Source organism: Pseudopodoces humilis, chromosome 10, assembly GCF_049639895.1.
Source record: "Pseudopodoces humilis isolate 2021_Gansu_Grassland_sample_001 chromosome 10, ASM4963989v1, whole genome shotgun sequence".
Lineage (NCBI taxonomy): Eukaryota > Metazoa > Chordata > Aves > Passeriformes > Paridae > Pseudopodoces > Pseudopodoces humilis.
This window is the reverse complement of record NC_142209.1, coordinates 14,439,460-14,466,183: the sequence shown is the minus strand read 5'-3', so window position 1 is coordinate 14,466,183 and position 26,724 is coordinate 14,439,460. Positions and strand designations below refer to the sequence as shown.

Here is a 26,724-nt window from a genome sequence, read left to right as displayed (position 1 = left end):
TCTTAAGAGATGAAGTGAATTCCAGACTCTCCTACTAGTGATTTTTTTTCACCTAACAGCAGAATTCTGGTTTTGTGAGTCCTATTTTCCTGTAAACTACCCTTTCACTGAGGGGAACAGTTTTAGACACTAAGAAAGCTTTACAATTTAGCGATCAGATTGTAATAATACAGGAAATCCCTTCCACTGCTCCAATCCAATAGGATTAAGAAAAAGTAATTAAGTAATAGCACTTTACTGTGTTCTGGCTGAGGCAGAATTTTTGTATCTTTGTATTGGAGTTGTCTGTAAGCACAGTTAGGTTCCTTTTTTCTGGAAAGGTTTACAACAGGGATTGCTTTCACAGCTTGTCTTGAGCAGTCCACATTTCATGGATCTGTTGACCTGTCACTTGAAGCTGAATTCATATTTACACAAAACATAGCTAGATTAGTTGCACAACTTAATTAAAAAATTAAGTTACAATCCTTATGCCAAGGGAAAAAGACTTTCTTTACCAAACTGCTCTAAGTAGGAATGCACAGAGGACAGAGAAGAACAGACATTGCTTGCTGTAATGTGGATGCTTCCCTTTCTTGAGCTGCATTCACAAGTTTGGGTTTGTTGAACATTCTAGAGGAACTGAAGTTCTGTGTGTACTTCTAAGAGCTTTGCCTGCTGAATATTTGGCACCAAAAGGGAAGGGATAGGTGTGGAAACTACTCTGAAAAGCATTTCTGCTCAAAGGTTCTTTGGCTCCAGAGAACTGGCAAATAATTCCTTTCCTGTATCCTTCTACTCTGTTTGTCCCTATAAAACATCCATCTGATTATGAATATGAAAAGCACCAGCTGAGCAAGATATTTTTGTCATCCTTACCAAAGTTTTAGCATTGGCAGAAAACAAAAATGGAGACACAGAGTGTCGGTTAAAGGGCTAAGAGACAGTGACTGGGCTGTTTTCTTTTATCCTCAGTTTCCTGAGAAGCCAGCTTGGAGCACTTGCTGGGTTTCAGTTCAAATGTGTAGCAAGGCTCTTGTGGCAGGCTCTGTGCCAAGGCAGGGGTTGATCCTGATTAGGGGAGTTAGTAGGTGTCTTGCTTCTGGGTGGGAAAGGAATCCACTTTTATGATTAGAACCCTTCTTAACTAGATTGCATAATCTCTTACTTATGAGCCAAGAATAATGTGTCCTGATGGACATTGTGTTTGAGATGTGTATGTCCTTTGCAAATTAGGCTGTAACTATGTATTTTTGGTATGTTTACAGGGGTGACCCTTCAGTTGTGAAGCTGAATATTGCTATTACCACAGGCTACCTCATTTCTGGTAATTATGCAACATGTATATAACATGCACAACCTGTTTATTTATTTTGAGTCACTATACCTATATGTTTACCCTGAGCCACTGTGGTGAAAATGTGATATGTGCATACAATTACAGTTTCTACTGTGGCTTTTAAAGTTGCTGTTGGATTTGTGGGTTGTGGTGAAATCACAGGATCTTGCTAGCAGATGTGAAAGATGGAGTATCTCCCCAAGCACTGAGCAAATGCCAGTGTGTGGCTTTGTGATGGTTTGATGTGCAACCACCAACCCCAGCTCAGTTTTGTCCTTTGGCCAACTGAGAAGGTGTTAGAGCAGTGCCTTTCACTCTCTTCATGGTGCCTAGAACTTGTAGCTTTTCTATCATGTGTTTCTTCCTGTGACCTCAGAATGCTGGCAGAAGAATTTTAGCAACCCTTAATACAAGCTGAGGCAAATGATGCCATAGGATTGTGCCTGCTCATCTTTTAGTCTCCCTTTAAGCCAAAATTCAGTCATGTATTAAACATGGAAATTTTAGAATATTTACTTTGTATGTTATTTATTCCTACATATGTTTTATGCTCTTAATTTTGCTGTCAACTAAAATTGGTGTGGGAATTTTGCTACAAAATGCTTTGGAGCTTTCTTTTCTGTTGTGTGGGGATAATACTGGCTTATCAAAGCAAAAACTTGTTGTGACTTGGACTATTTTCAGTGAAAGCTTCTCATGTTAAGATGAAATCTCTGGTCAGAGACTGGGCCACAGACTTGGTTATCTGATACTAGATTTCTCAACCCAGTGGAAGTGATAATCTGGTGATCAGCATACTCAGTTAAACTGCATTACTTCTGGTGTCTGGATTTTTTCATAGGTTCAACTGCCATATTTAAATTAATCAGTATCTATTTTTGAATAATTATACATTAAACTTTCATTATGAATTAATGAATGCCTTTGAACAGGCATCTCAACCTGACCACTCATTCTCTCTCACTTCCCTATATAGCTGATGTTTAATTATTAATAGGAAGTGAGCAGCTATGTCAGATGATGTAGAGCCCTGCCTGAGGACAACTAATATAAAAAGAGATCAAGGCACACATTGGACTTAAGAAAGGCACAGGAGTAAAGTCTTTGATTTGGAATCTTGGTCAATAATATTCCAGTCCAAAATACTAATTTGCAGAAAGTGGGGACAGAAATTGCTTGTTCCAGTACAGAGAACAAAATCTTCTGAATTCTCAGACCATCATGGGAGAGTAAAGACTTTTTTGAGTTTTTTTTTTGGTTTATTTTATGTTAAAGCTTTCTTTTTAACACTATCTTGGGTCTGCTATGTCACTTTTGCAGTAATTAGAAAATTAGGATTTCATAAAGTGAATATGCTTCTTATTCCAAATGCCTCTTGCAAAATATTTCTGGTAAATGGTTCCAAATTTTCTAATATGTTTTACTTTTTGATTCAGAGATTCTGTGTAATAGATCCCTGCATTTGTTGCATGTATTTGGATGTTTACCTTGGAGACCCGTCTTTTTTTTAATGTCATTTGTTCCAGATTTTTGAGGTCATAAGTGTGAAGTCACAATGACATTCAGGATCCACCTTTTCCTTCCAAAATACTTCGGCTAAAGTTATTGCATCTGTATTTCTGTTGATGTGGAAAGTAATAATTTATGGAAATTGTTGGGAGAATACTGTTGCCTAATGCTTTGACTCAGAGTCTTTAGGGTAAAGATGTTCTCTTCAGAGATCATTAATTCTGAGGGTTTCTACTGATGCCGTATCTTGGTTTATCTCTAAAACTTAGAGAAACTATTCTGAGGTCAATGTTTGTATAATAATTAGTTCTTTATAGTTATTTCTGTTCTCTTGTAGATCTGTTGCTTATTATTTACTACTGGAAGGCAATTGGTGACAAATTTTTTGTAATACATCACTTGGCAGCTCTGTATGCTTACTATTTTGTACTGGTAAGTGCTGTATTTCCTTGCAACATGAGCAGATGAGGTTAAAGAAACAGCTTTTATAGAGCTCACTTGCTTAATGTTGAAAAAAAATTTCACTGGTTAATGAAAGGCATACTTATACTTTGAATAATTATTTTTGAAGTTATTTGTGGTAAGTGCATGCCTTTTCAATGTTACACTCCAACAAAAATGTATAACTTTGTTGAACTTAAAAACTTTTCTCAGTTTTTGCTGTAAAGAGACTTTGACAGAAAGGCTTTTCATATGATTATAGAACATGGTTTTAAATAAAACCACAAGCTTGAATATTTAGTTGCAAAGTTAGAAGGAAATGGTTTCAAGTGGTTATATTCTGCTTCTGTCTCCCTGGTAACAAGGGACAGGATGAGGGGAAATGGCCATGAGTTGTGCCAGGGGAGGTTTAGTTTGGATAGTATGAAGAATTTCTACACTGAAAGGATGGTCAGGTAAGTGTTCAGGAAAGTGATGGAATCACCATCCCTGGGAGTCTGAAGGTGTCTGGATGTAGCACTTGGGGATATGGTTTAATGGTGAGCACAGTTAATGATTGGACTTGATCTTGAAGGTGTTTTCCAACCTTAATGATGTTTTCCCTGCCTACTGTATGAATCCCAGGCTGATAATATTAAAAGTGTTGAGATGCCAGATTACTGTCAGATTTCACATGTAATGGTTTAAAGGGGCTGAAGTATACTGACAAGTAAATACTCTGGTTGAAGATAATTAAATTTACTAATGTTATCATGGATGAAAGTGAATTAGAGCTGAATATTAGATAAATAATAATACCACTACCAAGGCTAATCCCCCATGCAGAAAATCCGTTAGTTGTTTCTGGAGGAAGCAAAAAGCATAATGTTAATGTGAACTTTTTTAAAAGCATTTATTACTGTGTGGATATAGCTCAGCCTGTGGATGTCAGTGTGTTGCTCTCAGTCTGTTGTCTTCAGAGAAAGTTACCTCTGTTATTTTCAAATTGCCTTTTGAAGATAGGGAAGAATTTGGTTAAGCAGATTTTGTTTGGTGTGATGCAAACTGACATGAAAAGCTTGAAGTAGCAGGTATTTGCTTGCTTGATGGGGGTAAAGAGGAATCATGCCACACACTCCATAGGTTGTTCAGGAAATCTAATTTTTTTGTCTCTACACCTGCAAACTGCTGCTTACCCAGCAGTTGTCCAGGACAACCAATTGATAAGGCAGATCAGAGATTGTGCTGTGTCACCTGGAGGAAAGAGGGTGGTGTGGCTGTGCCCCACGGAGGGGCTGTGCCCCACAGAGGGGCTGTGCCCAGTGTCTGACCCATGGGCACTGCAGGGACCTGCAGGAGAGAAGAAAGGGCTTCATGTCCCCTTCCCTGCTGTCAAATTAGAGCTGAGAATTTGTCTTCGCTTTGGCAAAATGTGTTCCTAAAACAATGCAGGGAGATTTTTATTCAGCATACAGTTTTTCTGTTAGGGCTTGTTTAAACATTGAAAAGGGAAAAATATTTATAATTCTTTCAAACAGTAATACTATCTTGATAATTAGTAATCTATGACTACTTGTGCAAGTCTTCTCTAGTTAGCTTTTCATGGCCATTTAACTGGAGGTCTTATAAAGGTTTATTTGAAGTAAGAAGCTACTGATTGGAGATACCTGAAGGACAGTTGCAGCTTCTGTGATAAAACTTGCTTTGAAAGTGCAAGAAAGGTGGCCACAGCTGGCAAACTTAGTTTGATTAAAGAAGTTGAGATGATGTATCATTCCATGTATACTTAAAGACTCAAATGACAATTTCACATCTACATTGTTGATTTTTGTATGTCTGTTTTGTTTTGCTAACCAGAGCAAAGGTCTTTTGGCTTATTTTGGAAACTTCCGTCTCCTTGCAGAGTTCTCCACTCCTTTTGTCAATCAGCGGTAAGTGGTTAGGGGGGTTTTCCATAGTTCTTCTAAAATTTAATCTGTATTACTGCTTCTGTCAGGAAGTCTTTTTATATAGTTTTTGAATATATAAACTTTATATAGTTGTTGAATGTCGACTGAGAGGGAATTTATATATATTGTTCTAAGGATTACTGTACTAAAGTCTTTTTAGCTATGGAAATGTTTTGCTGCTATAGCTGCAACAGTATAAGTAATGTATTCATCCTCAAATTCCTTTTTAGATTAGACCAGGCTTTGTATGAAATGTCAGCTTTTTATGAAAACATCAAACAAAAAATTCACAAATAAAATATTCTTTATTAGCTTTTGTATATTCATTTAATTTTTATAATAAAGCCATCTTCAGCATGGATGTTTTTTCTTGGTATCATGGATGAGGAAAAGAAGCAAGATAATATTGTCATCAGAATCCTAAAATGGAGTTGCATTGCCCTGCATAATTTAAAGTTTATTTTTCAATATTCCATGCATGTAGATCAATATTAATATATACATATGAACATGTAGAATAATATAAATGTATATTCTTTATTTGCTTTCAAAAACAGTCCTGCAAGTTATTTTGAGCACTTAAGTATATCTGAAATGGTTAATCTTCACACCTGTGATTAGAGAAGAAAGGGGCAGAAGCTTCTGCAGAGATCAGAGTTAGAGCCTGCCCCATCTGCTGGTTCAAGTGTTTTTACCTGATTTGCTGCTGCATCAGAAAAGGAGACTGATAATGCCACATACTGCAGCAAGGGGAAACCTGTCATTGGAGTTTCATGGTGCTGTGGGGAGGGTGGCCTCTTGCCTTACTCTGTAGGCACCAGCACACAGCTGGGGGTAGGGATTTGCCCCAGAAAAACTTCACCTCAGGTAAGGGGCTTTGGTACAGGGCAGAGCTGCACTCTTCCCTTCCTTCACTTTTTGCAAGGTAGGATTAGAACTTTCAGTGTATCAGATGCCTTTCTCTTAACCATGCTTTTTAGGGTGTATTTCTGCTTTACTGCTTCTACATGTGTGGCATCTGTTTTCTTTTCCAGAGATCTGGTAGAGAAAGGATAAGGCAAACAGAAACTATTCCTCCTGCAAACAGGCCATTACTGCATTTTGAATGTGGTCTCTGAAGTGTTTTATAACACTGTAGCATTTCTCAGAACTCTTGGGAATAAAAAAGATTGTGCTGTGGTCCCTTTTAAACATTAGTTTGGCAAACTTGAACTTAGAGGAGGACAGGGTGGGATAGTGGAGTTCTCCAGAGAGTGCTCTCCTCTGCCCCAGTGCAGATGCCAGTGGGAGATACCAGTCTGTTGTAGCTCTGTGCACAGAGAAACTAAAGACTAAATAAACACTTTGTCAAACTTAATGAAGAAAAAAGGGTTTCTATTGATATTCATATCCTAGTGAATGGCTGTTGTCCCAGCTTCTGCCAAGATAGGATCATCCTGGGTTCCAGTGAGTTCCTACACTGATGCTTTACCTTTCAGACTGTGGTGTTAGAAAGAATTGTGGTACGTCTGGCTGTTAAAAGTAATTTATGTTATACTTTTAAAATGCCTATGGTGAGATTATGGGTCTTTGAATACTGACATTTAGCACACCCTCAGAAAAGCAAAAATTGCTGCAGGAGATAATAAAGTCCCTTGCTTTACTAAGGGATGTGATCTCATTAGTGCATGATTTTTTTTTTCCATTAAATCTGAAGTGAATCAGACCCTTAAGAGAGTAAGTAGTGGATAATGATAACGACTTACATTATGTTTCTTGTTTGCATTCTTAGTCTACCAAAAGAGCTCTTATTAAAATATAAAAAGATATTCTAATCTTAGAATTGTCTGTGTATTTCCTGTCTGTGTTGTTAGGGATCTCTAATTGGAGGTTGTCTCCTTGCCAAGCATTTAGATCTTTTAATGTTAGTATCAGCATTTATGTAATTAATTCTGAACAGTGGTGGATAAAATTGTAGTGGTAATTGTTATTCACAGACATTTACAGACTTTTTTTTTATTATTTCTTTTTTAATTTGCTAGGAATTACCTATACTGGCATGTTGCAGTATGTTTGAAAACCATTTCTTACATTCTGCATTGTACATATCATTGAAAGTAAAGGCTTTTGATTGTTAATCTGACCAAACATATCAGGTCTCTCACTTCATCATGTCAGTAAGTGTTTCTGTGGTGAGGCAGCCTGCTTCTGGGCTGGACTGCCACCTCGAGTGCCTGGATTTTAATTGTCCTAGTTGCATGCTTAATGAATTTCTAGAATATTTCTGTTAGAGCTGGATGTCTGGAAAATCTTTTTGGTGTATTTATAATGACCTAGGTTGTAACCTGTAGGTAATTAAATTAAAAATTACTTTTAAATTACTTTTAAAGCCAGGTTTAGAGCTGCTTTTGTTAAATCATTTTAGCCTTGTATCTTATTGGAGAAAAACTGATTATTTCATTCTCTTCCCCATCCCCCATTATGAATACAGTGATTTAAGTTATTTTGCTCTGGTCCTGCCTGACATTGCTGCACAAATTTTACTTTGTTTATTCTGGTTTAAGTGGGAATGACAAAAGTGACAAAAATGATCAGAGGACTTTGTTGTTCCTTTTCCAACCCTCAGGTTCTGTGTGCTAGGCAATAGATAAGTTATGCCTGTCTACTATATCTATGAAGAAATATGCAAGCTTACTTTTAAAAAGACCACTTATGACCCAGTATATGATGGAGGGGCAATTTTTAGATTTATCTTTTCCATTGGATAATGTTCCAAGTTGTCACATGATTCACAGTGTCTGGTTCTGAAAATTTTCTGGTTTTCGGCTGAACAGAAGCAGTCAGAAAATCCCAATTACAAGAAATTAGAGCTCTATCTGGCTTACCAAATCCAAATGCAATTTTAGACATGCTATCAGTAAGACAAAGAATTTTAGCTGCTGTTGATATAAACTATAATAGCAAGAAATATATGTCTTTATGATTCTAAAAGATAGTTTTATTATTGTATATTATGCAATAGTTACTGAAATGCACATGGGTTGTTAGCTGGTTCACAATTCATATCAGGATTTCCATGTGTTATTCTGTAATATTCTGGATATCATACACTGCTTAAGTGGTGGGGAAAAAGTGCAGCCAAGCAGAAGGATTTGTAACTAAGACAAGACAAAGTACAATAATTTAGACATTATAAAGGTAGAAGCAATTAATACATGATCAATTAAAAATAAACATGAAGTAAAAGAATTTTTAATGAGATGGCTTCAAGTCTTCCTGGTATTTGTGAACACTTCTTTTGCAGGTGGTTTTTTGAAATACTGGGATATCCCAAATCTTCAATGGCCAACATCATCAATGGTGTGCTGATGACGGTTGTGTTCTTCGTGGTGAGGATTGCTGTCATGCCTGTATATTACAGCCATGTAATTTCTTCATTTGGAACAGAAGGTTTCCAGAGATTAGGATTTGCAGCCCAGAGCGCCTGGATAATCTCAAGTGTTGTCTTGGATATTATGAATGTGATGTGGATGGTCAAGATTGCAAAAGGCTGCTACAAGGTCATTTGTCTTATTGGACGGGAGGAAGCGAAAACTCATAGAAATGGAAAATCTGCCTAGAAATCATACATAAAATGAAATTTCTGCTATGAAAATAATTTGGGTTCACTGAAACAGTGCACATTTCTGCCATGGAATGCTCCTATTATGGAAACAAGGTATTACCTCTGTACTGACCTTACTCTTTCCCTAGCCACACTGCCTGCACGCCCAGGGCCACGCTTTGCGGATCCTGTCCAGTGAGGAATAAAAGTAAAAGCTCACACAGATGAGTTCCACATGCCTGTTCTAAGCAGTTGCAAGCATCAGAAATTAGAAAGGAGCAGACTGGTTACTTGCTTATTGTCCACCAGTGTGTTCAAAGTGTTTCTCTCAGGTTTCTCCGATTAAAATGTTTTATAAATCCAGTGAATACTGACATATCTGTTTTTTTAGAAAATGAAAACTTCCCCAAACTCCTGATATGGTGCAATTTTCCAGGCACGTTTCTATGTTTTCTTCTAGGAATAACAATCAAGATTTCATTCTTGACAACTTTTTAATTTTTGCAAGAAAAGCTAAAAAATTGGCTTTGATTCTATGAAGTCTTTTACTGCTTTTTGTTCTGCCTTATATGAATGCAAACCATTTTGGGAAATTTATGAAATAATTTTATCTAAAATGCTGTATTATAAGACCACATGATATCTTAAAAGCTGTTAAAATTCTCACTTTGATGGGAAGGATTTCCATTTGCTGTGCTAGGTTACATGCAATAGTACATATTATAAATTCCCCATGGAACTTTTTTTTTAAGTTAATATGGTAGATGATGTGTGGAAATGGCATAGTTCTTACTGAAGTGCTTTTTCCTTTGCTGCTATTCCCTTTGAGAAGTGCTGCAATTCTTCTCAGAGTATTTTTAACCATTGGCTGTTTGGATTCAAAATTTAATTGCAAAGATATAAAAATCTTCTGTATATGTGATGTGTAACTTTAACCAATTTCTTTCTCTTTTATCACAAAAATTAATTTGTATTTGATACGAAGAGTTGATGGTTTTTTGTCACATTTTCCATGTTAATCAAGTCAGAAATCTGAGGTGTGACTAAGAACACGCTTGAATTAACTGTGCCAAATTCCTCTAAAGCTGTATGGTAATTCTGTAGAAGGAATGGTTGACTTCCTTAGACACAATTTTTTTTTTTTTTTTTTTTTGTTTTAGACCACACATTTGTCAATACATACTCAGTTACTCTGTCTTTGAACTTGTAGGCTTGGAGGTCATCAGAGAGGAATCTCACCATCTAGGAATAGTCCTAAATCTCATTTATAATACAGTTTGAGAAAATTCTGAGTTATGTTTTACTTAAAATTATTTTGAGAGCTATATTTATGTGTAAATTTGTTTTGTTTTGCTTCTTTTAACCAGAATTGTGACTGATTAATTTCTGGTTTTTTCCTTTGGTGTAGGTGTGCTAAAAGTGTCCATTTTCACTGAGGCTTTGGTGCACATCCCAATTATTGTAGCAATCTGTTAAAGTGATTTATTTTTAAACTGAAAGATAGCATATTTACCCCGTGTTGGGTGATTAGCGCTGTTCCTCTGATAAAGCTGTGTGACATGAGCTCTCCCCTCCGTAGTCAGGTGTGAGTGCCCTGTGCTGACCTCCCTGGTGAGGGACTGGGCATTCCCCTCTTCCAGAAGTTGCATGTAGGACCCAAGAGGACTGCACATGCTGAAATACCTTTTAAGCAAGGCAGCTGCAATGAATTTAGTTGCCCAGTTAAAATGCTGTCAGAGGGTATTGTTTGGACTTGTGAAAAATGCACTTTTGAAAGTCTAGTTCCATTGCTCAGCTCAGCAGGGTTTTTTTCTAAAAGTTTCCCAATCCTGCCTTGTTAAGGGAGATAGCAAGGATTGTTAGTACTTGTGTTTTTTGGACCCCATGGTTATTAATTCATCACAGACCTATGGACAAAAGATGTGTTCATGCCTTGAGAGAGTTAGCTGTTACCTGTTGAGCTGTATGATCTGAATGAGTGCAGTGCCTCATTGGACACCAGTAAATCCAGTCTTTGAGAGTCAGTCCTGTGACCTGTTTTGCTCAAAGCAACTCTCTTTTATGCTAATTTGCAGAACCTGGCATCTTTTAAAATGTGTTTTCAGTGTACCTAATGCAAAATTGTAAAAAGGCTGTTTCTACCACCTTTATGATTTAAAGGTGTATATGAAATACTCTTTGCTTTTTAAATCACTAGATCCCTGTGATTAATAGTTTTGTAAAAGCTTGTTCCTTTATAAAATTAAGTAAATTCAAACATTTTGGAGAAGTATGCTTGAAAATAGAAGTCTGCCTTTCCTTTTAGGGAAGTAGGATGAAAAAATTAAGAAGACAATTTGGAGCGACTCATAGGTTGATAATTCATGAAAAGTTTCTGAAATTTATAATTTCTTACATTGATTTTAATATTTCAGTGTTTGAAATATTTTGTTCATTAAATTCACCATTCATTAAAATGGTCAACTTCTTCCACTTCTAGATAGACTTCTGTTTGATAAGGGAGAAAAAAAAATAAGTCAAGCTATAATACAGTTGATGATGAAACTAGATTTAGAAACAAAAAACAACCCCAAACTCTTGTTACTACACTTTGGCCAACAGCCCAGGATTGAAGGGCAATGGGATAATTCTTTTAGAACAGCTGGTATTTTGGATTGCTGCACAAAATTAATGTAATTAAAAATTATTTTGCAATGCACTAGCTTTAAATTTTATAATTTTTTTTAAAAAGTTATTACAATTATATCCTGATGAATCAGAAGAAATTTTTCTTATGTAAAAAACTATTAACAGCTGTGGTTTCATCAAAGACTTTAGTAAACAGGTGGCAAAGTTGTGACGTACTGAATGCAATAGTATATAGGGCACTTTATATCTGCCATTAAAAGCTTATAATACAGCAAATTAGATAGCTGTGACACCCATTTTTAATTGCACTTTATTAATTTTTAAAATGTGGTGAAATATTGATAAAATTTAATGTTGTAAGCTTGTGTCTTTGCTTTTTTATAAAAAAAAGTAAATGCATGATAATTAGCATCATAACAAATGCTTTTGAATGTAATATCTTATTAGTGGCTTAAAACTTCTATTTTTAACAGATGCATTGTGAAAGCAGAAAAGACATTTTGGCATGTCACCTGGTGTCTTTTCTGTGGGCATATCAAATGGAAGGGGTGACTCTTTTAAAAAATAACTTGTTTTTCTTTTCTATCCTTCAATACCAGGTGACATAAAATTAGCTTGCTGATCATGGGAGAGACTATTTGTACCGGTTAGGGTGTATGTAGAAATGCAAGTTTCCCTTTTTTATGGCTTTAATTTTTCATCAAAAGATGAGTAAATACCACTTTCAGAACTCCACAGGAGAATGGTAGGTCAGGTGTTCTGTAACTGATTTGTGGAATCAGTACTTGCAGAGAGGAAGTTTACTTCAAATACTCGTTTTCTCAGAGAGTGTTTCAGTGGTTTTCAGTGAAGAGTCTCACACAGCAGGGATGCTGCATGGGTTATCTGTGAATTCTTCAGTGGTAAGAATTACATCTCTGAAGCCTACTCTACCTCTATAAATACATGCTATCTTGAGTGAGCTCCATAATTTCATAACATAATTACTTAAAAATATAATCTGTTGAATAATGAAATATTTGCATAGGAAAATGAGGGGAGCTGACTTTATATATAAAACCTTAATAATTCCAAATTTTGTACTAAAGTTTATTAAAAGTCAAATTAATTACAGTGTTTGAAAGAGAATGAATTCCATCTTTACTTAAAAAACTATGGGAGAAGATGTGCAGAACTAACAACCTAAGAGTAAAAGCTTACACAAGTGAGCAGATGCATTCAGGCAGATTTAAAGAGGAGAGGAGGAGACTTTGAGTACACACATAGAGATCCAGATGTCTTCCTACTGCTGTGGTTGGGACAACAGCAGACTGACACGTAGCAGAAAGGTTTAGGTGTTTGTGTCTGTTCACGATGGAAGATGAAATTTTATTTTTTAAAATTTTCAAGCTGTATAAAATGGAATACCAGTTGTTGATTACTGTATGAAGAGGATATTTTCTCATGGCCTTGTGTGTGTTTAAGCATATGTATGTCCGAGCTTTCTGTAAAAGACTATTTAATAGAAAAGTTTGAAAAATTGTTTTGTGATGCTTCTGCTGAGCCATTCAGAGGAAAATAAAGGGCTGCTTGACAATTACTCCAGCTTAGGGTCTGGTGTGGTGTTGGCTGCTGCTGCTGAAGGCCATCAACAAAGCAAATAGAAAGGGACTAGAATTTTTGGATGAAAAAATGCAAGTGTACAAGACTTTGAAAAGTATTGTAAGCCCCTTTCATATTTTTAATAGCCTACTGTACAACAGCGTTATCTGGCTACAAGAAACTCCACAAGGGAAAGTTTGTTCCTGGTCAGCTTTCTCTGTCTATGGAATAAAGGCAGAAAAAGAACAGTACTTCATTGCTGATACCCTGATTGACAGCAGTCAGATAGAAATAGTGATAATATTTATGAACTTCTAGCATTCACCCAAACCTGGATAAAATCTGTGTTAGACAGGTGAAGTTCTTAGGCTTTTCTGAAAGCAACTTGAAAGTTGTTTTTATGGCAGAGAAGATGAAATATGTGCTGCCTGGGATAAAGCATCAAGTCATACTTTTAGATGGTAACACTTGGTAAGGTTTCTTACCCATTAAAAAATTCTACTAGCTACCTCCTTTGAAAGTCTTGCTCTATTTATAATAACCAAGCACTTTATTGCTCAGTAAAGAATGGAAGGTAGCTATGAAGAATAAATAGTATTGTTTGGTATAAGAAATATTTTGGCAAATTTTTTTCTGAGAAGTTTCATTGTGTGATGTCCTTCACTGAGAGGGCATCTGTTTAATACGAAGTATATACATTTTTAACACAGTTGTAAGCAAAAGAAGTGTCTTTGAGAGAGTGAAGTATGAAGAGATCAGCATGGCTTGATATCAACCTTATAATGATTCAGTGTGCTATTTATAACTTCCTACTTACTGAAATTGAAAATATAAAAGAAAATAAAATATTCTGTATTGTATCTTTATTTTTAATCTATGTGTGGGATGTCAAACATTGTACTTGTCTTGTGGACAGGACATGCTTTTATGAGCCTATAAATATTTAAGTATATGAGAATCTGCACCCAAATGGAACATGTTGCATGTAAACCGTCTTCTAAGTTTTTAAATTTTGGTATTTTTAAAAATTTGCTAGGTTTGAAAGTAACATTTAAATATGAGTACTAAGCTGTAATACAGGATACAAAATTTTGAATGCAATGTGGTTTTGTTTATAGTAATCCTATTCCAGTTTCATGAGAAAAATCTATCAAATCATAGGGGGAAGGGAGGAAAAGGGCTAATCATGAGCTCGGCTATATAATTTGCACACTTAATATCCACACATCCAAATGTCCTGGATTTGTTTCTAGCATGCATTTATCAAACAGTGTTTTCTTCAATATTGACAGATACCATTTATGTAAAATAAGCACAGCTAACTTGCTATAAAATCAAATTAGAAAACCTGTTTGGAAGAAATGAGTTACAAGTTAGGCATAAGTAATGAAGCCTGTAATTCGAAAATGTTTGTATAATCTATCTAAGAAGAAACTTGATGAGTTTATCTAACTTATGTGCAGAGCAAGGATGAAAACTAGATTCTGCTAGATTGATTTCCTGTAAATCTTGACAATCTGGTTTGCAGTAAATTCTAATACTGTCACAAAATGTCAGGATCACATTATTAAATTCAACTAGTAATGTGACCTGGTTGTAGTAGCAATCCTTATCATGGCACAAGAACTTAAAAATGCAATATAACAATTCTGAAGATTGGTGATAAAAGTAATCCGTCATAGTAAAGTGAATTATTAAGTATTATGGGTTTAAATTTACTTTTTATTATAAGAAAGAATCTGAATTATTTGTTAGCATTTCAGTGATATTGTAAAGCATTTCTGTATTTTGTTTGAACAGTTTAGGAGCTTGCATAAAATTATATTGGCTGATTTTTTTTTCCCTTTGATATATGCAATAATGTCAATAAGCAATAAATTGCATGTTGTATGCAAGGTATTGGTACTTCATAATAAAGGAAAGGAACACAGTTTCTTATTTTGTGGAGTTTTTTTCCTTAATATGGTAAGAGCTTATATACCTATAATGAGTACATCATGAAAGAACAGTTTTGGGGGAGTTCAATTCTGAAACAACTGGCTTTTATGGTATCTTGAGATTTCATGCTGTATCTTATTTGTTTTAAAGGAGGTGAAGATGGGTGTATGATGTCTGAGCCCCACTGTTGCTCAGGTGGCTGGAGTTTTGAATTCCTAAATTCTATATAGGACATCACTGGGGCCATAAGTGTAACTTAAGCTATAGATTTTTGCTGTGTATTTGGGAGGAACTTACGTATTGGACAATATAATTATATTGCATTGTCTTGTAATACCACATCTGTCAGGGCATAGGCTGGACAGTTGTCTGAAGGCTCTGGGGATAAAGAGCTGCTGTTGTCAGCATATTATAAATACGATGCACTACGCAGTTCCTTACTGAATACTAAGATGGGAAATTAAGTTCCTCAATATGGCAGTTCCTAGGTTCTACATGTGCAGTGAAGGTAGGTATGGAAGTGTGAATGGTGTGGTAAAGCCTACAGGTTTCTTTGAGCATCCTTAGAGATTGCTGCTGTTTTATATCTTAACCAGTGGCTTCTAAGCATAGGAATTACCCATGTTTCTTTGTGTTTTCTTATTTGTTATGCAGTGGTTAAATTACTAGAAGAGGACACAAAGCAGTCCAGTGTTTTTACTTTTTTTTTTCCCCTCTCATCTTTTGAAGGGTATTTAGTTGCATTTGTAAATTATGTATTTAAAGTACTAATTTGACACTGCTAGTGTAGTAAACTACTCATTAACTAGTTGGTCTGTTAGCAAGTGAGGGGGCATTTCTGGAAACTGACATTCTTTGGGGTCAGGTGCTAAATAGGTCAGATTTCCAACTGCTTGAGGACGGACAATGGGGCTTGGTAGGAGGCTTTTGTATTGGCACTAGGCAACTTGTAATGCTGAATGGTGGAAAGGAAGGACTGAGCATGGCTGGGAACAAGGGATGCCTTTCAGTAAGCCATTCTTAAATTGATGCATTCTACAAATCTTGCTTAAAGCGTGAGAAACGTTATCTCTCCCTAAGATGTAGGATATAGGAAGTATTTTGTATACCCACTTCTTTGTCATACTTGGATGTGCAGTTTCTTTTCATTTTCCCAAATTTTTTTTTTATTACTCTTTGTGTTCTTGCTGAAAACTTTTGTTTCTCTCCTCATATTGGTGTTTTAATTTTGCACTAAGATTTTAAAAAAATATGTATTCAATATTTGCAATGGATATGTTGTATTTTAGAAGGTGGGCTACTGTGGTATCTTGTTTTGCTCTGCTTTTTTGGAGTGCAATATACCTATGGATAGACTGTGCTTCATTGAGATTGGGACCTTGGTGTTCTTTGTAAACAAGACTTCACATTGAGTGAAAAAATATTTGCTACTTGGTTCATCTTACAGAGGGTGAAAACTATTATTTGTACAATGACTAATAGTGCAGTTGTTGCTTCTGCTGGAGAGTGATGGTGGGAAGCAGGGAGCTGGCACACTGACATCTACAGCATTATGTACTTTGAGAGGAAGGAGTAGAACCAATTTTCCATTTGAGAACACCAGAGAAAATCTTTTACTGTGGAGTCCTTCTGGCACTGACTTGAAGTATTTAGAAACAGAGATTTCAGTTGCTCTGTGGGAGGATCTTATCAAGCAGTGCCATTAAGTGAAGACAGGATGGGTGACTTGTGGTTCTTCAGCCTGGAGAAGAGAAGGCTCTGTGGACGCTCTAGAGTCCTTCCAATATGTAAAAGACTACAAGAGAGGGAGAGGGACTTTTTACAGAGGCATGTAGTGATAGAACAAGGGGGTATGGCTTTAAACTGAAAGAGGGCAGATTTAGATTGGATGTTAGGAAGAAATTCTTCCTCTGAGAGTGGTGAGGCACTGGAACAGGTTGCCCAGAGAAGCTGTGGATGCCCCTGTCCAAGGCCAGTTGAATGAGGCTTTGAGCTGCCTGGTGTAGGTGTCAGGAAAAGTAATCCACAAATACCAGAGGTTTATGTCCAAAAAGGAGATAGGAGTTCTGTAAATTCATTTAAATAAAGGGAGAGGTCATGGGGCATTCCCCATGGGGTCTCTAAAAATTTTTAGGGGACACAGTCTCCTTTTTATCTGAATTACCTGGTCACATTTTCCCTCTCTCCCCATTGGCTGAAGTACTTGAGAGGTACAGACTCCCCAAAATGCCTAATACATATGACCCTCTTCTAATGTATACCCTCTCCCATTTTTCTTTTTCCTTGAGCCTCTGTTCTTTTTCTCTAAATCCAGAGATTTAGCGCACTCTTGAGTGACCCTGTGTCAATTAGTGGAATTTCAATAGAATTATGATTACGCCCACTGCTTCTTTCACCTCTCTGTATCTGGCCTTATCTACCATCAGGCCCACAGTTTGTTTGTAAAGACACTTCCTTCTCATTCCTTTCTTAGGGGAAGATGTCCCTGCCTATGGCAGAGGGAATGAGAGGATCTTTAAGGTCCCTTCTAACCCAAAGTGTTCTGTGGTTCTGTACATGCAGCAAGTAAAGACTTAAAATGATTTAGTGCTGCTTACACAGCTCTTACTGTGAGTGTAGCTTTAGATACTGCAGCAAAGCCAAGTACACCTAAATTGGGAAATGATAGAGGCAATCAGAATTTTTTCTAGGCTATATAGTAGAGATTCAGTTACTGACGTAACTGATGCTAAATTTCTATCTTAAGGTGCTCAATATGCTATACTAATAATTCCTGCATGCTGAAAGGGAAGAAAACAATTTCCTCTTAAGTAATAAAGACTATAAAAGGGCAAAAATGACTGAAAGGATGAATATTTGGTATTGCTTTATACTTGTATTTTTATGTCATCTTCACACTGAATGGCAATATCCTTGTTAGAAAGATCCTACTTTGAAAGACGGCATGTAAAAGTTATGTTAAAAACACTCGAGAGAAACATATAAAAACTTTTTAAATTCAGGTAGTTACATATTTTGAAATACTGCTGCTTAGAACTATTTCAGTGTGGTTTAGAATTTGTCTTTTTTGAAAGAAATGGGAGAGAATAGCTCATTTCTGTACGTATGTACACCCTTCTTCCACATATGAATTTGGATTTTCTTCATCCTAAAATACTGTAATAACTGTGGCACTTGAAGATTAAATTTCTTTCTACTTTAGTTTTATTTTTAATTGGTACAGTGAAATAGAATTTGGAAAAAAAAAGTTATCTTTAAAATCAGTTCTAATTGTCATACATCTATAATGAATGCTTCTTGGCTCCCTACCTGCTTTTTGCACTTGACAGCTTTAGAGTCCACGTGGTGGGATGAAGATTAAAATAGTCCTGTGGGGCTTGTACCTACTGTTGCAGTGGTCAGGTCTTATCACTTGTTGGTCAAAAAGGGATGCGGTGACGGTAGTATTCCGTCCTCTGATGCACAGTGAGCTCCATCTTCGTGTGTTAGGCACGGTACTTCACACATAAACTGCATCTTCTGGCTCGGAGATAAGGCAACATTCTTGGGAAATCTTAAAGAGCTGTGACACTTTTCTTGGCTAGTTGATGTTTAAAAATAATCTTAAATAACTTGATCTTCGTAAGTTTAATAGTAAAAAGGATACACCTTTACGGTGTCGATCCGTGCTGCTAATACGTTGTGGGCTCCTTCTGTACTTAAGCAATTATTTGCGGTTTTAAGGGATAATGATTCCACAGACAAGCCCACAGCACGAGCTACGAGCACGCGTAGCTCTCGCTAGCGCAGCTGCCCGGGGCTTACCGCGAGCCTCGGCTCGCACAGTTCGCCGTCGCTGCCAAATTTAGGGCCAGCTCCTTTCCCCTGCCCTGCTCCCCCGCGGGCTCCTCCGCGCCTCGCCCGGGCTGCGAGGGTGAGCCCCGGGCCCGGCGGGCAGCCGGCCCCTGGGCCAGCGGCGGGCGGGGAGCCGGGCGGGGCAGCCGGCCCCGGGCCCGCCCCCGTGCCCGCCCCCCGCCGGCGGGCGCAGCCGCGCAGCGGAACCCCGTTCTCGCGAGGCGCTGGGGGCCGCCGCGGAGGCGCGGGCCGGGCCGGGCCGGGCGAGGTGAGGAGGAGGAGGAGGAGGGTGCGGAGAGTGCGCCGTGTGCAATGGCTCCGGGCACGGCAGCGGCGGCTCCGGGCTCCGCGGCGCTGGCAGGCGGGCGCTGAGGGCGCGCAGAGGGGCGGGCCTGCCCTGACCTTGCGGGACGGTCACGGCCGGGCCGGGGCGCTCCGGCGGGAGCCGCTGCCCTTCACCGCGTGCGGGCACAGCCCCCCGCCACTGACCCTGAGGGGCGGCCGGGGAGGAGCTCAGGATAGCTCTGGTAGGGGCTTGGGTTTTTGTTTGGGCTGGAAGCTTGTTACTTACATCGATTTTTCAATTAATTTTTTAATTGGTGATGCATCACTGCACCTGCACTTGGCGTTCACCTTAATAAATAACCGGTATAGTTTTGTGTTACGAATGTTTGCTTTGTTTTCTTTAGAAGTTTGATGTTAAAGGGCCCGGTGTGCAGAGGCCATGGGTTTGTCTGCATCCTCCCCGGCTGCTGCAGAGCAGCCACCAGCTGCATCCAGGCAATATCAGACGGCGTCTCCACCTTCAGAATGTCCCATGCATCAGGAAAAAATGAGCGGTAATCACTCTTGAAACCTAAATGAGATAAATTCAACATGGAAACCAGTCATAAAAATTTTGGGGTGGGAGGGAGGAATTTTTCAAATAAAGTTGAGGTTTTTGCTTAACAAAAGTAATTCTCAAATAAATTTTCCTTAGGAGGAGTCAGTTGTTCTCCAGAACACTGTGCAAGCTGCTTTGTTTATAGAGACAGGAGGTGCTTGCTGTAGAACCTGTGGGACACTCCCAGTTGTCCCATTTCACTGGGGCCCTACAAATCTGTTCTGTGATGTGGTACACAGAGAGTCAGAGAGCCCCTACAGAGATGGTGACTGGTTGCCTGGTTGTCTCATCTGGAAAAGGGCAGCAGAAGGGTGGAATGAGATGAATGCCTGGAGAACATCAGCTCTTCTTTTGATCAGTCAGTGCACTGGGTTAGCTTCCCTGAGGAAATCTTAAGTGCAAACAGTTAAGTATTGGGACCAGCATGGAGGTAGGAAATGAGCATTCAAAGACTACACAGGAAACTCAGATATTATAATTATTTTGTGTCCTAAAATGCAGGAAAGAGAGCAGTTAAAACTGTTGAAAAACTCAGAAGAGTGAAATACCCATTTGCATTTACATGAGCCTTCAGTGATCTTTTCCATTTCATGTATTAGAATTTTTATCTTGTAGCAAAATGTATACTACTGTTGTGTTTTAAGGTTGTCCAATGCACATGAAGACTGCTGATCATAGAACTGAGAACACAGATGATGTTCCTGCACATCAAGAAAGAGCTTATGAGTTTGTAGCATGTCCTGTGAAATCTGGTGCATCTCAAATGAAAGATGACATAGATCCCAGCAATATGGTAACTTTTGCTTACTTCATGTGTTTTCTTTAGTCTTGTTTCTTCTGAAGTACTATACCCAAAAATGTAAATAGTGGTACAATGTAAGCTAGAAACTGGGAAATAACTTTTTTTATTATTGTTATTGAGACTGCCTTTCATCTTTTTGTGCAAATTTTTATTTAAAAACAAGTTACATCTTATTTAACATTGTGTTAAAATTTAAATTTCTGGTGATTTTCCTGTTTTTAAGTATCTTTTGCTCTCTGTTAACTAGTTGCATAAATGTTTTTTTATGATACATTGGTGGATTTTAGTTTTTGCATAATAGCGTAATTTGCATCTCCAAGATTTCCTCTGATCTACAAACAGCATTGCTCTTTTGAAAATTGAAGTTTAGGCAGAAAGCTTTCCTGTAGTCCTCTAATGACAAACTTGTGAAAAGAGTTCTGCTGCAGAAAAAGAAAATTTTTGGTGGACTTAAAGGCTGAACTTCTTGATCTTCGTAGGAGTTGATTGATTATGCTTTGATTTTTCTCAAACACTGTAATGTAAAAAAATGCAAATACTCTAGTTTGTTGTTGGTTCTCCTTGTTCTCTAGATGCCTCCTCCCAATCAGCAGCCATCCCCAGGTCAACCATTTCCATTATCAACTGTGAGAGAAGAATCTTCCATTCCTAGAGCACATTCTGACAAGAAATGGGTCTACCCTTCAGAGCAAATGTTCTGGAATGCTATGCTAAGAAAAGGGTAAATACACTGTGAATTATCAGATGTGTCTGTGAGCCTGGAATTCATGAACTAGTATAATTTTTTTTTTTTAAGAGTTTGTAGATTTTAACCAGTAAATAATAAAGTAGCTCTTTTAAAAAAGTACTATTTTTGTAATCTTTATTTTAAAGGGTGAGTTGGTTTCAAAGGCCATGTGTCTTCTAGTGATCAGGAGGAAGGTAAAAAATGTCAAGCAACTGCTCCTGGCTCAGAAAATTTTCCCAGAAGTCCATGCAGGTGTAGACAAAGTTTGCTTGATTGCCAACTTTCAAAATCAGCTGGTTTCATGGTAATGCTGTAAAATGATAGTAGAAGTTCTGTGATGTTCTAAGAACATCTAACTTTGCAGAATTGCTAGAAATGGGGAAATTTTTAAGTAGATATTTTTGGTATTTACAAAAATTTAGTGTAGGCAAGACTAAAAATCCTCCTGTGCTGATGTTTCCTTGTTCTTTTGTAATGATTTGTTTGTCATTCTCTAACAGGTGAACTTTACAGGGGTTTACTTTTGGAGCAATAGTAATTTTTTTTCCTACATGTCGATATGGTTCATAACACAGTATGAGATAAGCAGCCTGTATGGAACATGCAAGTTTTGGTCCTTTAAACACTGAAATGTGTTAATGTTATGCCAGTTGAAAAGGAAGCACACATGCAGTCAAAGTGCAGTGTCAAGAGAGATGAAAAGTGTTTCTAAGTGTTTGCAAAATGTGTTGAATACAGGACTTCTGTGCATTAGGAATGCAAGTGGGATTTTTCCTAAGCATTTTTATGAATACTGTAGGTGTGGTGATGTTTGCACACTCTTGATAACTTTCTGATGCAGTTAAGCTGTTAATTTAACTATGTAGACTTTGTGGATCTCTGTGATGATAAGTTGGACACCCACACTTCTGCACAGAAAATGAAGTGGTTCTCAAGATGCTTAAGCAGATGAAGCAGAAGCTTTCATACTTGTCTTGTGTCTTGCATACAACCTTAAATCTCAATTCAAAAGTTCATCAGATAAACCTAGGAAGGTGGAATAGTCATGCTGTAATGTTTATAAACTGTTCTCAAGTTCTTGTTTTTTAGGTGGAGGTGGAAAGATGATGACATAACAAGTGAAGACATGACCAACATTATTAAGATTCATAATCAAAATAATGAGCAAGCTTGGAAGGAGATTTTGAAGTGGGAAGCTCTACATGCTATGTATGTACTTATGAAATGTTGCATATGGGAATATTTGTTATGACAAAGTTGGAGTTGTAAACTTAGCATGACTGGTGTAAAGCAAATTCTTAATTTTTAGGTCAGCATAGACCCTGTTCCTACAAGACACAGACTAGTTAAACATTCAGTACTATAAAATTTTCACTGAAATTCCATGATCGTTTTTACACAGTAGTTTGGATTATGGTTTTCTATTCTTTAATCTATTAAATGTGTGGATTAGATTTGCAGAGAACTGATTTTTTGACAGAACAATGGTGTGGAGCATATTAGAGATACTTTATCATATCAGCAGTAAGTGCTGGCAGAAACTGGGTCACTTTTCAAAGCTTTAAAGAAAGGAAAGAAGTTGGTTTTTGTCACTTGTAATTAATTTTTACTGTTGCTTTCTTCTGCTCAGTTTCTCTGTTACTAAGACAAGTTACCATATTGGTTTAATCACTGAAAATACGACTGTGTTAAAAGGTAAAAACTGTTTTCCTTTTTAACTGTGTGCACAGGGAATGCCCATGTGGGCCGTCACTGATGCGGTTTGGAGGCAAAGCAAAGGAGTACTCACCAAGAGCCAGAATACGTTCATGGATGGGGTAGGTGGGCAGGGAAGGTCTTGCAGTGAGATGGGAGGCTAGAGAAATGTGCCTGGAAACGTAGTGTAGAATTAATGTAAAGATGTTTCGAAGCGGGTATTGCAAGTTAGAATTGCCAGAAGATAGAGAAGTACTTTTAGGATCTTGCAGACAAATGAATCTTGAATTGGACTTCCACACCCTCTCCCAGGTTCATAATGTCCATTAAAATATCTCCATAGCCTGTTCCCTGGCCTTTCCAGGTATGAGCTACCCTTTGATCGGCATGACTGGATAGTTGACCGCTGTGGGAAGGAGGTGCGCTACGTTATCGATTACTACGACGGCGGAGCAGTGGACAAGAACTACCAGTTCACCATCCTGGACGTGCGCCCTGCGCTGGACTCGCTCTCAGCTGTCTGGGACAGAGTGAAGGTGGCCTGGTGGCGCTGGACTTCCTAACTGCTCCTGTGGTGTGTACTCAAAAAGTAACCACTTTCCTCCTAGACAATGGACATGTGAATATCAGGACTTGAGATAGAAGTTCGCTGCAGCTGTCATTGCTTTCATCATCACCACTGTTCTTTGGGGGTGGGAAGGGAGGACAGGTAAATCTCTCGTTGAGTACACCAGTGCTTTGTGGTGTTTCAAATGCAATAATAAAGTTACAGTGGCAAAAACATGTATCTTAATTTTCTTAAGTACTGGGAAGCCTTTCTTACTTTGTCTCAGATTCTGCATAAGTTCGCCTTCTTTTCATTTAATGAGTTCAGTGCTGCTCCAAATACATTAAAATTTTGATTCTGACTGGAGTTTTGAGTATTACTTGATTAGTGAAAACTGGAAATTTCATAAGTTATTTCACATATGAATAAGGGGTAAAAGATCTGGACTCTTTCAAGTTACACGTTTTATTTACACTGTAAAACCATGTATTTGGTTTCACACGGACATTTTACCTATTCAAATACATCCTCAGAAAACTTCAGTTAATCAGTTAAAGGAGGTGTAGCTTGCTATGAGTATTTTGAAGGTATGTTGTCTAGAAAAGGAGAATATACTCATGCCTTAATCTGCAATTTTTCTTGAACAGAAGAACGTATTTTAGAAGCAGGTAATGAGTATTACTTATAAAACAGCATTTCTAAAGGGACATAAAATTGATATTTAATGGCTATTTATTTGAATATTTAAAAGGTGGTTTTCTGATGTAAGAAAATGGATTATTTTAGTATTTTCATGTCCATAATATGTATCATGTAATGAATTCAGGACAGAACTAAGCCTTATTTAAAGAACCTCCTGCAGTGCACCTGTATTTGGCATCCTGGCTGCATCAATATTTATTACAGCATGTTTTTTTTATATAATAAGGAATTGCACAAGAGGGTGTGACTACACAGTCACACTTGTGAGTACAGTGAGTTGTATTACAGGTGTGTACATAACAGGGCTAAAAAAAGTATCAAAAGTGCCAAGGGAGAAGGTTGATTGGAGTGTTTTCTAAGAGCGACGCATGGTGGAAAGAATTGATTATTGTTTGTGCTTAGTAAGGGAAACTAATTTAAGCCTTCCACTGTAATAGCTTTAAGTTTGCACGACTCAGTAAGTTTCAGGTGCTGTGCAAAACACTTGGGAAAGGAGTTAGAGAACAGAACATTGTAGCTTCTCAAATGGGGAAGCTGCCTTCTTGGAACTCCCCAACCTAAACAGGAAACTAGCTGTACATTTCATTTTCTGAAAGTGGCCTATGTTCAACTGACATTGGAACCTTTTTCACTTTCCTTTCCTTTTTTTTCTTTTTCCTCCTTGATGTGAAGCCCCTCTTAATGTTTCAGGAAAATCATTTCCCATTTAGGGAGAAAATTGGGAAGCTTTCCTTCTTTAGAATTCTAATGATCACAAATAGTTCCCACTTCAGAGACAAGTTGTGCATGGTAGGAATAAATATTATCCAGAATGCTACGAGGAAAACCATGCTCTTACCAATACCCGCTTTCTCATTCCTTTTTCACCTTTTCAGTGATTCAGACATATATATATATATATATATACACACATATATATATATATATACATATATATATATATATATGATAAACAGGGAAGAAAAAGGTTTCATCTAAACAGGCAATGTGTGGAGGAGATAAATGAAAAGTGAGTTTGTATAAAGCATATCTGACTCATGAAGAAACCTCTCTTCTAACAGTAAAGATTGAGTACTATTTTGGGGTGGTATGTTGTTTGTTTTTGTTTTGGATTTTTTTGTAGTTGTTGGTTTATGCATTTGACAACTTGCTACACTGAGGAGTCTCTATTTCTTGTAACAAAATATGGAAAGGCTACACCACTGTAGGGAGTAGAAGCTTCAAAAGCATCAGTTTGCTTTGTTGATTTCAGCAGTGTGATGTTGAGAGCATGGAAATAGTAATCGCTGCTAAATCTGGGGAAACTGTCACAAGCCACTTCATGTGTTTACTATCTCCTGTTACCTTCCATCTTCCATAGATTCAAAATTGTTCTTTTCTGTGCTACTGTTGATGAAATGTACTACTTTGTCATCAAACTAAAAGGAGAATCAAATAAATATACTTTTCTTAACTTTGGTATTTGGTGATCATGCTTTTAGCTGTAAGAATTATTAAAATGAGTTTTTGCATGTGTCATATGAGATTCTAGTCTATTACAGCTGAAACCTTGATGTAGAGTATATATTTGATATTGTTACTATGTATTATTGTGAATTACTACAACTTAACTCTTGTCACATCTTTGAATATATGCATACTCATTTTTCAGGTGAATATGGAACCAAAACCCAAGGACTAAATTCAAGTGTTTGCTAACTGAAACAGCAGTTCTCAGAATAAGAGCATATGATAATAAATAAATTGGTCCTGAGTCTGGCTAGCTTGAGAGGAATACAAGAAAATGGAAAAAAAAAATCGTAGAAGAAAAAATGAAAATAATTAATTTCTACAGGCAGTAAGACTTAAGGAAGTAAATGGAGTTTTCTTCTTCAGGCTTGGGTTTCTTGATGCATGATGCATAGATGTTAGAATTAAAATTATTATAATTCCAATGTAATTTTGAAAAATTGTGATTTTAATTGGGTATTTTTTAATCCTTAGGAAGGATGTTTTAACTGAAAAACTATTGTTCAGGCTATATTAAAAGAAATGTTTGTATATGCATAAATAAATACTTTTATATGTTTTTCTTCCATAAAAAGGTATGGAGTGTTCATGGAGCCCAAGAAAGTGAAGAAGTATCCTGATCAAGCTCTTTCAGGGAATTCTGTAGTGACATCAGGTTCAAAATCCTGGTCAGGCTGAAGCAGAATTTTGGAACCAAACATCTCAAATTAAGGTTAACATTGTGCACATTCCAAAGGGAAAATGCAGACACTCACTAAAGAAAGGTTGCTTCTATAATTAGTTCTGTATTTAGACACTTAAAGTTCACCCGTGTTCTGCTTTATTGTATCAATGCCCTGTTTGACCTATTGTGTTTGACTCTTGTGGATGAAAACAGCTAGGGGTGCCCTCCTGGTCTGAAGATGTGTTCTTAAGGATGTTGCAGTGGCCAGAAACTGCACTCTGAGACTGGTGGAAAAGGGTTCTAGCATAGCATTCCCAGCTGTAATCAGGCCATGGGTGATGCACATGCAGTCAGGAGTGGCTCTGACCTTTATTTCCTGGAGCAGGAAGCTGTTCAGGTATGGGTTCTGGTTGTGGTGGCTCCCCTGCACTGGGG

At 37.5% G+C, this 26,724-nt stretch overlaps 2 protein-coding genes across 6 annotated transcripts in view; both read left to right on the top strand.

Moving 5' to 3' along the window:
- Positions 1–14,918, top strand: part of TLCD4 (TLC domain containing 4) — a 29,987-nt gene extending 15,069 nt beyond the window's left edge. For all 4 annotated transcript variants that reach the window (XM_088060479.1, XM_005520962.3, XM_014250836.2 and 1 more), the window contains exons 4-7: positions 1,248–1,306; positions 3,165–3,259; positions 5,105–5,178; positions 8,480–14,918. In XM_088060479.1, the coding sequence (XP_087916605.1) occupies positions 1,248–1,306; positions 3,165–3,259; positions 5,105–5,178; positions 8,480–8,795 (544 nt within the window). In that variant the 3' untranslated portion in view covers positions 8,796–14,918. The remainder of the gene's footprint in view (positions 1–1,247; positions 1,307–3,164; positions 3,260–5,104; positions 5,179–8,479) is intronic.
- Positions 14,919–18,931: 4,013 nt separating this feature from the next.
- On the top strand, positions 18,932–25,577 carry HCCS (holocytochrome c synthase). 2 transcript variants are annotated; one of them, XM_014250936.2, is made up of 7 exons: positions 18,932–19,028; positions 19,450–19,599; positions 20,288–20,436; positions 21,018–21,166; positions 22,262–22,381; positions 22,903–22,989; positions 23,232–25,577. In XM_014250936.2, exons 2-7 carry the CDS (start codon positions 19,485–19,487, stop codon positions 23,428–23,430), a joined length of 819 nt encoding a protein of 272 aa, XP_014106411.1. In that variant the 5' UTR covers positions 18,932–19,028; positions 19,450–19,484; the 3' UTR covers positions 23,431–25,577. The 2 variants fall into 2 exon arrangements, with proteins under 2 accessions (XP_014106411.1, XP_005521018.1); XM_005520961.3 differs by lacking the exon at positions 18,932–19,028 and adding an exon at positions 19,151–19,287.
- The last annotated feature ends 1,147 nt before the right edge of the window (positions 25,578–26,724 follow it).